General features: G+C 33.5%; 1 protein-coding gene across 3 annotated transcripts; it reads left to right on the plus strand.

The window, feature by feature from the left end:
• Positions 1-358: 358 nt before the first annotated feature.
• On the plus strand, positions 359-14,911 carry sb:cb1058 (uncharacterized protein LOC394209 homolog). Of its 3 annotated transcripts, none has more exons than XM_039769070.1 (3): positions 359-616; positions 7,158-7,663; positions 12,098-14,911. In XM_039769070.1, the coding sequence occupies exons 2-3, from the start codon at positions 7,187-7,189 to the stop codon at positions 12,230-12,232; spliced, it is 612 nt and encodes a 203-aa protein (XP_039625004.1). In that variant the 5' UTR covers positions 359-616; positions 7,158-7,186; the 3' UTR covers positions 12,233-14,911. The 3 variants fall into 3 exon arrangements, with proteins under 3 accessions (XP_039625004.1, XP_039625003.1, XP_039625005.1); XM_039769069.1 differs by lacking the exon at positions 359-616 and adding an exon at positions 1,637-1,787; XM_039769071.1 differs by lacking the exon at positions 359-616 and adding an exon at positions 1,805-1,874.
• The last annotated feature ends 1,714 nt before the right edge of the window (positions 14,912-16,625 follow it).

Here is a 16,625-nt window from a genome sequence, read left to right on the forward strand (position 1 = left end):
AAAACACAACTTTAGCAAGCCTACTAACACTCAATTCTAAAATACATACTGCAACTTTGTAGAAAAATATTAAAATGCTCATCTAAGGAGCTTTGTGGTGGTATTTACCATGAAAGGTGCTATATGGAATGTACATTTTTGATCAGTTTCAAAAACTTGATCCATTATATGTTTTACAATAAGAATTCCCGTTCTCAACTGCTTTAAAATGTATCTTAATATTCCTAAAAGAAGCCTCATTAATTCATCTATGGAGACAGATTATTCAGCCATTTGCCCTACATTGCTGAAACTGTGAATGCAAGAAAAAAACTGCTGTTCCTGTCTAAAGCAGCTATCTAATCAGAGCTCTTTCAAGATTCACTTGCCTTTCGAAAAGGCCAAAAGAGGAAGAAGAGTGATTCATGAGGAAAAAAGGCCAAACCACAGAGAGAGACAGAAAGTATTAATCCATCTCATGTGATGATGTTCAAGCAACCCGCACTTAAGCAACAGGCATACACCTCTTCACATTTAGAGGTTTTCTTGCATAATCTGGAATCTTAACTGCTCTGAGTCTGACTGCTCAGCCTTGGCTTATACTGAAGAAAAGGACGACGCTGATAAAAGAGAACAGGTCAGAAGCTCCATCTGTTTCATTTCCACAGCTTTAGCCTGTAAAGAATTTCATTAAACAACTAGGTAGTGCTTATGTTTAAAATATTTGACATTGCAGAGTATCGTAGACCTTTTACCCACAGATATAAATATATGTTTTTGCCAGCTATAATAATGTAGCATTGTGCTGCTGATAGTATCAGATTTGTCCTTCAGCTCTGCACTTTACCTTTTTTTTTAAATATTGTTGATTCAGCTCTCCCGGCACTCAGTGTCATCATATAATAACAAAAAGATTAGCCTCAACATAGAGTTTAGCTGTGAAATCAGTTCTGTGTATGTTTGGCAGCCTGCCTGCCACTGTCTCTCTAATGGTTTACTGTTACCATGTTTGTCTATTAGTCTCTTAATGTGTTACTGATTCTATTCTATATTTGTTTTCAAATTAACTGAATATGCCTGTTATTAACTGTTAAACTGCATGTGTATGTCATTTCTGATAGATAGATAGATAGATAGATAGATAGATAGATAGATAGATAGATAGATAGATAGATAGATAGATAGATAGATAGATAGATAGATAGATAGATAGATAGATAGATCCTTTTTAGCACATGTAAATCAGAAACATGTCTGACTAAACACCACAGGAATTTGTATTGGTAATATGTGGCTTCCAAAGTCCAGATTGTTTCAGTGATATTATATATAAATAAATAAATACATATTTGTAGAACCAGTTCAAGTGTAACATTTACAAATATCCATAAAATAATTCATTTATTGAACAAACATAGTTCCATATTTTATATACAGGTACAAAGAATTACTTTTCTTTTATTGTTCTTTTTCTTGAGTTTAATCAAAAATTAATGTATCCATGATGATACAGACAATTTACCCTTCCCTACAAAATATGGTAACAAATATGTGAGGCCAAGGTGTATGTGCTTCTGTGTGATGTTGGAAGTCAGAGCTGCACACGTAGTAATCAAGATTGCTGGTAATTTAGTCACAGCAGTTAGCTCATGGGAGGAGCAGGGTTGCCCTGGAACCTTAAAGCGACCTTTGGGTATGTTGCAGTGTGCAGCAGCAAATAGGAGTGATAGCATTTCATTTTGAGTACCCGAGTAGGTTTGGCTGACTGCTCAGAGACAAACCCAGTAATCAAGACACTCTTTTTAAAGGTGAGTCTGGCTTTTTATCCCTAAAAGATATCTTTTTTATCTTCCATGAAATAATACTGAAGAACATCTTTCAAAGGTCATTCCACAGTGAGTAGTATTACATTTTGTTGTAGTTTAATTTCAGGAAATTAATAAGAAGTTGCTGCTACCTGAATAAAACTTTTTATTGTAAAACTTCTTTTCTTTAAGCTCCTGTTTTGCTTAAATTTCATAAATAAGTTGAACAGTGAATTTTAAACCTAAAAAAGAAAAATGTACCTGTAGTTCTGTGTGGCCTAGATATGTTCTGCTGCTGTATAACCAAGTTTATTATCAGTAATTGTATGGACAACAAAAATACAAAAATGTAAAGTTTTGAAGATGGTAAATTTATTTACTATTTGATATGTACAATCTATAAAAAGGTAAAATAATATGACTTTATAACAAAATGCTGGATGACAAACTTTGAACATGATCAGAATATAAAGACAAGTTTATTTTAACTTTAGCAGATGTGGTTCCATTGCTAATATTCTGAAAAAGTGCAATTTGTTATAGAAATTATCAATCAGTATTTTCGATAAAATTAATTAATTTTCTCTATACAGTGTACTAAACTTTCAACTTCAGACGCAATCTTCTAACCCATAATCAATATAAATAAAAAGTAAAGAAAAATAAGATCATCATACTCATACTGCTATGCTGACTGGAGAGTTTAGTGCTATTCAGTTTGGTCAGCACTTAGTTTTAAGGTTACTTGAGAATGGTATTGTCAAAGGACTAATACACACTAATATGTTTTGTAATCCAAAATTGTGAATTTGATTTTGATAGTTTTAAGTATTAGATTATACCTTTTTTTCATTGTAAATTCAAAAAAAGTGCTAGGCTTATTCTAATGAATACATTAATAGTGTAAAAAATGTTATCACACTTTGTTCATTGTAAAATGGCATTCCATCTGATATTACACTGAAAAGAACTGTTAGAAGGTAAAAACCTCTGGTAATTCTGGAAGGATTTGATAAATGTAGCCAATGTAGGTGTGCATGGGACTGCATTTCCTACATGTAGGGTCTATTTCAGGGAAGATTTGTGACAGTATAAGTTAAGAAAGATGTGCTCAGTGTACAATTTAAAATGAATTAACCCCTGCTTAGCAAAGACTGAAGAAGACTGTATTGAGCCTAAGCACTAGCTGGACACAAGGCACACTCATACAGGGTCCAAGTTAAGTTGTCAATTAACATTACACATGCACATGTTTGGGATCAGGGAGGAAAACTGGGATACAAGAGTGGAATTCACACAGACACCGGAAGAACACGAAAACTACAACATCATAGTACCCAACTTGAGATTAATGATACTGTGTCTTTTTTGCGCATAAATATTTTTCCAGTTCTTATATCCTCCTTAATTAATTAAAGATGCCTGCTAAAACACAATGCAAACTAGCCCATCTTCATTTTAATTTAAAAAAACTGCTTTTCTTACTGGCAGTTGTTCCATTATCACATATGACCATTCTCACACATGCAAAGCAGGAATTTTAAAGAACTTAAAAATACTTCATTTAGTTTTACTATTATTGAAAAGTTTTGTCTGGCTGTAACTGTGTTTCACACATTACATTTTATCAGTCTTCTAAAACAATCTTCAAAAATATAATGTGCTTTTATGTTTAATTAGTCTTGTTTCCTTATTTAAGTTTCACCTCCTCTTCCTTAAAACAGGATCTTGTTTTCTAGCTTAAATGAATTACATATTTTTGGATTTTACTATAACACTTAAAGCACACATCCATTTCTGCTAAGTGCCTGTAGCCTGTTGATACTTGTCTGCAGTTGGGCAGGGAGACATTACACATCAGGGTGAATGTGATATTGTACAGACTTTACAGATGTTTTGTATTTTTTTTTATTTAGTCATAGTTTCTTTAATGGCTGTCTATTTAATATACCCAATATACATCTTCGTTTTAGTCAGAATGGTACATACATTTCACTTGAATCATGTCTACAATCTGTTTAGTTTTAAATACAGCATGTAATAAATCAGCAGAATTTTTGGACCTCTTTACTAAGTATAGATGAACAGATATTTTGAACTGTGGCACATTAATGACATTTTCAATATAATTCAGGGTCTTATATAAGGACAAGCATGTCTTTAGTGTATTTGGCATTTGACATATGGGGAAAAATTCACAAACTCATGGTTAGAGCATGAAAAAACACAGTGACCAGGCTGGAATTTTAGCCCACTCTCATGGAGCAAGCTCCTGTGCCTCCCCTAAAGAAACTGACCTAATTAAAACTGAACCATTAAATTAATTTTGCTCATTTTGAATACCTTTTCATACAAGTCTTTCAGCGAAGCAGTGGCACAGATACTCCGTTTAATTGTTGGTTGAGGTGTGGAGTTTTTGTGTTCTCTTTTTATACTTCTTCTGTGCAGCATATTGCTTCCATAGGCTCTGGCTCCTTTTGATTCTGTATTGGAATAAGCAAGTTAGAAAACTGAGGAGGTGGATATACTCATAACATTTCAACACAGACATGTTTCATCCTTCAGTGTGCCAAGATTAGCTTCCTAAAATCACTACTGAAGTAAAGACAAAATGAGTTAGATGAACTTGTTTAGAAGGGAGTGCAGTGTTCTGCAGTACAAACTTAAACATATCTCAAGGAGGAATTTTGCAAGCATTATTTATTTATTTACTTATTTATTTGTTTGTTGATCTATCTATTTAATTGTTTATTTCTTTGTTTATTTTTATTTTAACTAATTGGTCATGCATATTAGACATAGACAAAGTCTCTTGTATAAACTGTAAATGTTTGGATGCATTGATTATTTAAAAAAAATGTAGTTCTGCAAACTTAGGTCCCAAAAAGCAGAAAATACAGTATGTATGAAAAAAACCCAATATTCCTTATTTTTAAGGATATTTGGTTTCTAGCATTGATGACTTTCCACTCCAGTATGCCTTTGAATTTCTCCCTAGGAGAGAACAAAGGTTGATAGACATTCACACCTGATTTGTCTGTTTGAATTTTCTTAATTTTATATTTATTATTTTAACATTTCTAACTCCATCCTTAAAACTCCAAACCAGTTAAATGTTTATTTCAAACAAGTCATACTACTAATTTTGCACATGAACAAAAACTCAGTTCAAGTCATCAATAAAAAACTTTTTCCCCCTTTAAATAATTTATACCCTCAAACATATCTCAGATATAATGAAGGAGTGTGGTTTACATGAGCTATATGATTTACATGATTTTCCAGAAATAAGCTTGATATTTTAATTTAGCAAAAGTATAAAATAGTGCTTAGACTCTAAGGTATATGTATGTGATGTGTGGTCCACAGGTGTCCCTTTAGTTAAAAACAAGTTGTCTAAATAAACACCAAGGTCACAGTTCATTGAACTTTGCTTAGTATTAACTCTTAGTTGATGCAAAAATTATACACTATGCATTGTTTTTATCATGCCTTTATCTAGTTTAGGGTCAACCCAACAACACTGGACATAATTTGATAAATCATTCTGGATGTGACACTACTTCATTGTTTGACATGCTTATACATACACTTACACAGGCCCAATTTAGAGTCGTGAATAAGCCCAAGTTACATGTCTTAGGGATGAAGGAAGAAAAAATGGAGTACACAGAGGAGAAACAATACAAAAACAGAAAGAACATGCAAACTCTACAGAGGTAGTAACCAGGTCAGTATTGAGACCATGGAATTTGTGATTCCGTTGTACCAATTACTGGGTGAATGCTGCGCAATATCAATCCATCCATCTGTTTTCTTAACCCCCTTATCCAGGATATCATTGTGGGGAACCAGAAACAATTCATGAACAGAGCAATACTCTAAGGTCAACACATACTCTCAGGCAAATTTAACAACACTAGTTCACCTAATCTGTATGTCTTTGGGAAGAAACTCAAAGGAAACTTCACCAATATGGGGAGAACGTGCAAACTTCAAGCAGGGAACACCTGGGACATGAACTCCAGTCTCCATGTTGAAGGACAGAAGCATTACCACTGTACCACCATGTCACCCATTTTACAGTTATATTATATTATATTATATTATATTATATTATATTATATTATATTATATTATATTATATTATATTATAAAAAAAATCCTGGAAAAGAAAAGCAAGGCGACAAGACGTGATCTTCTCGGAACTTTTCAGAAGACACTTAAAAGACCCGTGAGACGCAAGCAATATCAAATAAGAGCACAGCCAGCAAAACACTCAGTCATGTAAAGGCACATAGCACACACAGATCCTGTGCTCACAGCACATATAAAGCTTATAAGGACAATATGTTCTAGATGAAGCATCAACGACTAAGCAAAGAAGAAAGAGCAGCACGGAGAAAAGAGACCCAAAAGCGTTGGAGAGAAAAAAAGGCAGATAAGAGGTTATGAAAGGAGTGGAATTTGAAAGGTTCAAACAAACTTTGGCGCGATACACATGCAGAGAAAGGTAAAGAATATGATCATTCAATGCATAAAACATAGATTTACACAATAATTGGCCATACGCTATGAGAATCTGTAGTCCCGCAACAGTTAAAGCAATGACAAGTTTAATTTCAAAGAAAACACAATTTGGTCAGGTGTATATTTATGATCACAGAGAAGCGATCACAACGCGAGCAGAAGAGACACGCAGTGGCAAAAAGGACAGCGGCTGTACATGCTTTAAAATGATAGACTGGCAGCGCAACAGTTTGTTCCTTCACAATGCGAGCAGCGTTATATGTCCTGCAAGAAACAGATCTAACCACACCTGGGGCTGGAAATTAAGGACAAGTATTGTTTTTACAACGTCATGCAAGACAAGGCAGTGAGCCATCATTTAAAACAAATCCACGGACATCTAACCTAGCAGTTGTTGGATTGCTTTTGGCAGACGCATTATGTGCTCCCAGCTCTTAAAACAACAACATGCGACAAGCAGAACAGGCAGCTCGCCAGCAGTAGAAAGGCAGCAGATGATCCGACGGTATCTCCTTAGCGTGCATTCAGCCACCCCCCCCTTCACAACACAAGCAGCATTATACGTCCTGCAAGAAGGAGATGTAACCACGCCCGGGGCCGTAAATAAAGGACAAGTATTGTTTTTACAAAAGTTTTAAAGTAAAATTGAAAATAATGCATATATAACAATTCCCATGAAAATAACAATTTCTTTAAATTGTATATCTGGTAAACCAAACAAGGGGGTGGAAGAACAAAGCGAGCAGGGGGCAGAGCCCCCTAGTTTTATATTATATTATATTATATTATATTATATTATATTATATTATATTATATTATATTATATTATTTTTCTATTTTCAGTTTGGGACAATTCCAGAAGACAGATAATCATGACAATTGGTAAAAACTCCAGAAAATATCCCAGATCCCCTAAGTTTGTGGACCAGTCAAATGGACTTTATGGACGGCTTAAGGAAGCAGAAGTTCCAGAAGAAAATTTCCATCAAACAGAAGCTGGGCAGCAGTCCCCAAAGAAAGGCAGCGAGACTGGTGTTTTTGATTTTAATTCTGGAATGGCAGATGCTGATGGAACTAAATCTCTCCTGCAAAGGAAATCTTCTCGGCGCTGCAGTAAAAGAAAGAAGGACAGTGACAAATATTTAAAAGAAAGAGAGAAAAATGTGATCACAACAGAAACATCTGTTGAACCCACAGTTGCCCATCAAGATTTACCAGAGGAGCCAGCCTTTCAATGTGAAATAGTAGAAGATGACAACCTCATTCTTATAGACAAGAGAAAGCACAGAAAAGCTGAAGAAAAAGACACCAGAATGGCTAAAAGAAGCACAATGAAACAATATAGACAGGTAGGACACATGTAAGATTAATAAAATAAGACTATATGCTGAAATCCATTAATATTTAAAAATATTATGGAATATTTAGTGTAGACCTTTATATTGTACCAAAGAGAATTTTCTTGAAAGCAAAATCTAATAATAGATAAAGCAACAATCAGAAAATGCTAAGAGAAGTGCTGCCCAATTACTAGCCTTAAAAAGTTAAAAATGTTATTGTAAACATGATGAGTGATAATGATGTTTTGAGACATGATATTCAATAATTATTCATTCGTCTATGAATCTAACAGTATCAATGTAGCCAATGCTAGATAAGGTGCCAATTCATCACAGGATACTATTTCCTAATACAGTTCTAATTCAGCAAGTATTATTAGTCATATACAAAGTTGACTGAGTGACTGACTCATTCTCACACTCATCAACAAAAACATTATTTCCCATTTAGCAAAAAGCAGAAATTTGGCAAGAAGGTATATCTAGTCCAGTAGGTATCCACTAAGAAAGGATTTTTCAACATATAAATATTTAGAGGCAAAAAAACCCAGCAACAGAAATACTAAATACACCAAAATCTCAAAAATGTTTTGACTGACATTTTGGTATGTTATCGGAAAAATAAAATTATCCGACACGTTTTTTATTTGTCAATAAATTCTTAATTTTTTGATATTTACTAATTTTATGCTAAGTACTTGCTCTTTGCTGCACTGAGAACTGGCTTTATGAAAACAAAGAAGTAACTGACGAGCCATGTGAGCAGCACCACTAGCCAATAGGGTCAATGAATGGCTAAAGAAGTGGTGGTGTCCTAGACAGGAAAAAAGAGACATGATCACATTGTTAAAAGAAAAGAGAAAGTCTAACAAAGTTCAATGGTTAACATACTTTGTATTTTGCATTTCTGTACTGGCACTGTTAAATGTGTACTGGCACTCATCTAGGTTTTCTATTGTATTCCGTAGACCTCCATCCTCTCATTGAGGCACTTAAAACTGACCACCATTAACAACCCCCCACCATTCCAATAAATCACAGTGCTGCAAACTCCAAATGAGAAATGTCAGGTATAAATAGTGGCACTTGAATTTCTATAGGAGAAATGTTCCACACTCCTACCTCATCACGCTAATACATCAGCATAACACATAGGGCTATGACATATGCAAATATTGACATCCAGAAGACTGCACAAAAATGCAAGTATATGTCTCTCTTGCCCTAATCCTCTACCCCTTTTGATCTAGCACTCCCATTTAGCTCCACTGAAGCAATTTATTTATGCTTATGGAATTGGTTCATATGATTCACTGAAAAGAGTCACTCAAATTGAACAAATCGTGCATGAATTGTCCATCACTCAGTGAAACAAAAAATGATGACAACATCACACAGGACATTCATGTATTTTATCATTCCTGAAATACTTCCAATAACCCAATTTGTTCAAGCTAATGAATCAATTCGCATAATTATTGTGCAGCAATATTTTCAAGTGGAACATTCTCCAGGAAGCAGCAGTGCTCAAAGGCTGGAACATCAGAGCAGACCTGAGGGATTAATGTTAGAAGAATGGGGTACAATGACATTCATGGCATGGCCAAGACACTGGAGCATTTTGCAAAGAAGACTATGGCATGCTCCAGGATCAGAATAGCGGCGAAGGGTGCAGAGGTATTTCAGGTGTGGTCCAAGGCAAAACATCTGAGTGGTAATCTTCCTCCTTCTAATGGAAGGTAAAAACTTGACATAAATAGTTCTTAGCCCATTACAATATTTCCAGTGTTTTGATTTATAACATAGAGGCCATTGGCTCGAACCCCAAAAAATATTTACACTGCATTCATTACAATATATACTCAAATTTCACATTATTCTTACTGATAAAATGTTGCATTTCAAAAAAATACACTTTTTCTGTAAAATTGTAATGATCATCAACAAAAGCCAACACACTAGGAAAAGCAGGAATTAATGTAATATGGAAATGTTTTACTCATGGCCAATTGTGTATAGCATATTTAAGAAAAGCAGCTCCAGTGACCTAGTAATATTATTACTTATTATTTGACTGATGCATTTATCCAAGGCAACTTTCAACATCTGGTTACATTTCTTTTGTTTTTCCAATGTGAGCACAGGCAAGTGAACTGACTTGCTCATAGTCACAACATCCTTAGTGTTTGAAGTCCTAGATCCAAAGCCTTAACTACACTGTCTTCCAATATTAGCCTTTGGTAACAGTATTTCTGATACACTTAATTAACATTTGGTACTATAATCGATGCCCATTGTCTTACACAATTTCCTGGGCAAAGCCAGGTAATGCAGCTAGTTATAAATATAGAGGAGACATGGCATCACATAAACTACAGTATAAACAAATGCACAGCACACACTTTGGGAATTCAGAATTGGCAATCATTTGAATTACCTATCTTTCAACCTAAGTAGCAGATTTCCGATGCTTAACACAAAACAAACATGCAAGCTCCATACATAGAACAATTTAGCAATTTTGATACTGGCAACAGCATTATGATAAAATGCTAAATATTATGACAATACAGTAAAATATACCAATATGCCCTTGGGTCTTAAACTTTTTCTAAAAATCCTTCATCCACTCAGGCAACTATCGACCGATCCACCAATTAATTTTTTGGAACCATGAATGTGAGTGTTCATGTGCACTTGACTGGGCCCTAAGATGAACTGGCATCTTGCCTTGCATTTAATGTCATCTGGATAGGTCTCCACCCCCTGTGACCCAAAACTGGATTAAGAAGTGTTCGAGAATATAATGTCAGGTTTTTCAGTTTAAGAAGAACCCATATTTAAAAAGGCAATGCCTACCCTGGCAGAATTAAATGTAATGAACAAATCAGCGGAGCTTGATAATCACTAGGTCAATTTAGAATCCATAAATCACACAACCACAACTTTTGTATGTGAGATATAAACATCAAAATTAAATTAATATGATGCAATCATTTTATTTAAAAGCATGTTTTATATTGTTATTGTACATAAAAACAGCTGACTATGATTTCCTTTCCAGTAAATAGTTCCAGTTCCAGTTCCAGTAAAATAGTTTACATATTAAGTATTTAATTTTAATTAAATAGCTGTTACTGCTTTTATTTTAAGAAATAAAGTTGTAAATAAGATATTGATACATATCTTAATGGGGAAAGCACACATGAATAAAATCTACCAGTTTATCCATCTATCCATCCATCAATTTCTGAATGCTTGGTGCTTGTCATTTACAGGACACACTGAAAAACACATACACACAGTCAGTGAAATCAAATTATCCAACAAACCCCTTTTTGGGAAATGTTGGGAAAATGTCAAAAGTAAAATACATGTATAGTGAACACAGAATGGCTGAGTTAGGATTTCAGACAGCGCTAACCACTGCAAACAACATAGTATTGAAAAAACTGATAATGCAAAGCCATTAGTCTCATTGGTTTCAATAAAGATATTCTAAAATATCAGTCTGCATATATATATTATTCATATAGTGCCAGCTGTACCTACAGTATTGAATATACTTCAGATGAATTGGTAGGACAGAAAAAAATGCAAAATCCATGTGTTTGGTTAGCTACTCCCCAACTTCGTTATTAAATTTGGTGTGAATGTGCAATAGTTTATCTTAATAAATACTTCCAAACTTATCACACATTACCTGCAGTAATTACTCAAACAGTTACTGAGTGCCTCTAGATATTAGTGATGAAAACTGAAACAATATTTCCTTTAAGCAAATGTACATTAGGAAAGAGAAAAAACATTATTAAATAATGTGTTTTATTTCCTGGTTGGAGATAATAGTTTTTATACAATTATTTTATAAAAGACTGTCCAGAAAGTAAATGGAGCTTTTGTATATACATACAGTAAGGTGAACTAGGTCATTTAATCCTTAAAACATGTTCATTAGATTAAACATCAATTGTAATTACTATATAATATTCTATTAATAAACATAATAGTGCTATGTGTTATTTAAATGTCCTTGATCAGGTAATATATTTAAATCTTTAATAAGCAAGGCAATACAGTATGACCTTAGAGTAGATATTTTTCTCCTCCACATGCTACTAAACTGAGCCAAATAAGACAGTACGATCATGAAGCAATCAGACTCAAAATACATAGAAGACATTTCATAGATAACTTGGGAAGACCTAGGAAGTTCTCAGAAATCCCTGAAGACAGAATCTAGGGATAGGTTAGTCTGGTCTGTCCATTTCTATGATCCACTGCCAACTACACTAAGAAAACCTGAACACAGAGTGAGCTGAATAGAAGATACATTTTTCTTTTTTAAAATGTACAAAAGAAATGATCACTATTATGCAGATGTATGTGAATATATACAGTATGTAATTCTAACTTATTTTCTTACATGCTATTGTCTTTCAGGCAATAGACAGAGCCTTCAGGAGAGGCTGGGAGACCTTCATTGCCAATCTTTACAGTGTGACTATCACCCCGATAGTCGTATCACCAACGTCCTCATCATCAAAGCCAAGTTCTGCTATTGTGGATTACCACTAGACGCCATCTGAGAAAGATGCAGCTGGGATCTCTCTGCCATGATTAAAGATAAGATTGACTGTACCTATAAAAATGTAGAATACCCTGTAATCAAAGCCTTAAAAAAATCTGCCAACAAGTTGTTCACCAGATGTGATCATCACTACAGTACGGTTTTATTTGCTATTATTTATGGATGGTGTTCACAAGTCAGAGGGAGATGGAACTGACTCATAATGATAATATTCCCGAAAACTCATGAGCCACCACGAAATACTGTAAATCTACTATTCTTTGAATTTTCATAGACATACTATTTTAACATTCACTATTTAAATATTCATAATTATACATTGTATTCACTTACCTAACACAGTAAGCCTCTCATTGTGTTTGTATTAACTAAGTACAATACTTAAAAAATAGTTTAAATAAAACTGCACAAGTGCAAGATACATGTAATTGGCCCTCAACTATATAAAAAAGGCCTTTTTCCACGGAAGGTATTACTAAGTTGTTTCTAAGTGTACAAAGTGTTCAAGTAGAGAAACAAGAAACAGACATGCTGAGGGAAATTAATATTTCTTTTGATATAAGGTGGTTACCAATTCTATTAAATTAGCTCACAAAATTGAAAATGTTAATATGTCTGTATTGCAGAACATGTCCTCTGACAGCAGAACATTTTACAAAACTACAACCAACTGAAGACCCATTATTTTATACAGCTGAGCTCTAGGTGTGTTTATAAGAGTATACAACAATCCACTATTGTTATCTTATTTAGAAGAGTAGCATGTACTGCGGAAGTCACAACTTTATGATGGAACAGTACAAGTATCTTCAGAGTAGCAAAGGTTACTTTTACAGCTAGGGTTGATGTCCAATTGTAGGGCAATATCATAGAACAGAAATGTTTACCACACTTTGTATAAAAAAAAATGTTTTCTTTCATCCTCTGAAATATTTGCCAACAGGGCACTTAATGATCAAAGTATGTTTGGCACAATGGACATCTATTGGGTAGAACTACAGATATTTGTTTGCACTGATGTTAGTCTTTAGGTTAGTATTAGTGTGCTTCCCTGGCAGACTGGAGAAAGAGAGGTTTAAATTGATTTTATCCACAGAATAGCAGAAAAAGCATGAAAGTAATAACTTAAGCAGCCAGTGTCGTGAGAGGAGCTGTGCTCCTTGTTTGGGCCAGGCATTCTTATGACATTTTATTGCAATCTTAAGACTGCTTTTTGACCAAAAGTGAACAAAAGTTCTAAACCAGAAAATACAGTGTTATTAGGAGTATAAAGGGTTATTTTTGTATATGTGTAAAATAATTTAAATTGTTTTATTATTTAAAACATTGTATAATACATCTAATTTAAATGCACTTACTGTATAAGTGTCCCAAAATTCTTAATGTATACTTTATTCATCAAATTGTGTGCTAATTAGATAAACATGTTCTTTTTTTCAGACTGGAACATTCCTTAACAAATAAATATAGATAGAAAACTGTCGAAGTCTTCCACATTTCATTAATTTCTCCTAGTATTGCCCTGACATCTAATGATTACAGAAAACACTACATTAGTTAGTTTAAAAATGTTTGTTTAGGACTGTAGGAGGAAGGGATCTTAAAATGAGGCAAAAAATAGTGATATATAAGTAATTAAATAAATAAGAAAAAAACATTTGTTTAACACTAAGTGTCTAATTTCTTTTTTCCTAAGAGCCAAGACCTTTGGGGCACCTTTCTTATTAATAAATGTTCATTTTGAACTGATTTTCAGAATGTTGTTTGAGCCATTTTCAGCTCAATGTATTTTTACATAGAGATCTTTACTGAAAGATGGCTCAGAGTGTAAAGCTGACTGTAAAATCCAAAGTAGCACAGAGAGCAACACAGAAAACACAAATTTGTGATAGTATTACTTGTAAAGAATATTAAAAATAAATGCATAAGAGAGTGAAAATGAAAGCAATAAACTATTATTAAAGAAACAAATACAAGAAAAAATCACTTACTGTACATTTTTATGATTATTTACTCATTCTATTTAAAATTTAGTTAATTTAAATGTAAGGTAAATATAGAAATTCTATATTAACTAGTCACGCTATTCAAAATAATTTGATAATTAATCTCAAATCAGTAACCTGCACTTGTTTCCTTATTTTTAAGTAATGCATTTTAATAGCACTTTATTGTAGGTTTATTAAATTACTGTACTGCAGCCAATAGGCCTAATGGTAAAATTTGTAAGAAAAAAAAAAATTAACGTCAGGAAGTTTGGAGTTTGGAATTTAAATGGTTAGGTAAAGTAAATATACAGAGTGAAAAAATGTAATTTGAGTTCTTTACTACTGAAAGTCAGTGAGATGGTAAATTACAAAAAAAATGCCAAAATAATATTAAATAGGTAGAATGAAATATGTTGAAATATGGAAGAAAAATTTTGCCAATAAAAGGTCAATATAACTTATATACCCATATACCCAATCAATGTTTGAATAACTCATTGTATTAAAATATTGTATTCATTGTCAACATTTATAAATGGCACAAATATCCATGATAAGTATTATCATAATTATTGTGAGTTTTGTTAAGTTTGCCAAAATTGCACATTATTATTCAAATAATGATAACTGTTTTGTTCTTCATTTAAAACACAATAAATGCGTATATTTTGCCTTGGATTTTTTTGTCATTTTGAGATTGAAAGGTATCATGTAGTCCTTGTTCATAAATATGTGTATATATTTGCCTGCATATCTGCCTGCCGACCTTCTTCTGACAGTATGAGTTTTTTTTCTTCAGAATTGGATTTTAAAATACTGTTGAATCAGCTCATTCAATGATCACTGTAGCCACCTATATAAGAAAATATTAGGACAAATATATTCTATAGCCATCTGTTCTGTCCATGCATACTAGCCTGTCTATTTGACTGTCTTTTGTAATAATTTTATTGGTTAATCTCTTTATGCTATAATATAATATATAAACTAATTTATTTAATATATTTTAAAAATAATATGTGCCTTGTTTTAGATAGATAGATAGATAGATAGATAGATAGATAGATAGATAGATAGATAGATAGATAGATAGATAGATAGATAGATAGATAGATCGATCCTTTTTAGCACATGTAAATCAGAAACATGTCTGACTAAACAGCACAGGAATTTGTATTGGTGATACGTGGCTTCCAAAGTCCAGATTGTTTCATTGAAATTTCAAAGTCAGCCATTTGTTAAAACAAATTTGTTTACCAGAGATAATCTACCTGATGCATTCCACACTAGGACTTTAATGAACAAGCAATGGGACTTTAGCAACTGACTCATAAAAATACTTTAAAACCTCACTTTGTATACTGTATAGCTGGAGCCTAATCTGTTAGCATGAGAACACCAGTCCACCTCAAGTTATAGTCACACGTGTGCGCGCACACACACACACACACACACACACACACACCAAGCCAAAGACAAAGCCTACTTTCATAGTGAATGAAATTTAAAGTATTAAATCTGTTCATAGATTTAAATACTGTAAAAAGCTTCCAAGCTGTCTAAAAACTGAAAATAAACCCTAAACCTTCAGGTCATATTATGGTGAAAATGTTTATGCACGCTGCACACCGAATCTCCTACAAATTTTACTAAACATAAAAACCCCATAAAAACAGGTAGTGTGTGTTTTCTATTAGTATTAATGGAGTTTCAATATCATACAATATGTAATACCACTGGGGTTTAGTTTTTGAAAGATAAAATACTGTAGTATCATTTTTTTCATTTCTGGTTTTCTTTGGGCAATAATGTGCTAGCTGTTCTGTCGGTCTTAAGGTCAACTTTGCTTGTTTTTGCTGTTGTCTATATTTAATTAAACCTTGTGTATAACAGTAGTTCATTGTTTTCTACAGATATTAATATTCAAGTTAATGGGATGTGAGACAACCAGCCTTTGGAGGTCTTGTGAATACTGCACATATTGTTTGAAATATCCAATTATTAAAATAACTATATTTCTCATTTTAGCGCCCCTCAGTCTGTTACAGTCCTGAGTAGATGTTTAGTTTATCCAGGACTTTTACCTCGTCATATGATTCAGCCCTGGAAATGAAAATCCTCCACAGACGATGCAATACTCTGCTACTAGTTGCAATACCTTCTATTATAACATAACTTTCTTTCAATCAATTAGTCCAATTCAGGTTGAAATGTGTCAGAGCCTATAATAAAAGCATTAGGTACAATGCAGTAAGTAACCAGATCTGGATAAGAGAGAGGTTAGGAGCACACACTGACAAACCAACTCAGGATCCCAGATTAGGACCCGAGTGCAGCCCTGCAACGGGTGATACCTCATCATCACACGAGTTCAGATAAACCAATGTGAGTT

Source organism: Polypterus senegalus, chromosome 11 (genome assembly GCF_016835505.1).
Source record: "Polypterus senegalus isolate Bchr_013 chromosome 11, ASM1683550v1, whole genome shotgun sequence".
Taxonomy (NCBI): domain Eukaryota; kingdom Metazoa; phylum Chordata; class Cladistia; order Polypteriformes; family Polypteridae; genus Polypterus; species Polypterus senegalus.

Coding starts and splice junctions, on each gene's coding strand:
- sb:cb1058 (XM_039769070.1), top strand. CDS start 7,187: ATGACAATTGGTAAAAACTCCAGAAAATATCCCAGATCCCCTAAGTTT. Junction 7,664..12,097: donor CAATGAAACAATATAGACAG/GTAGGACACATG, acceptor ATTGTCTTTCAG/GCAATAGACAGAGCCTTCAG.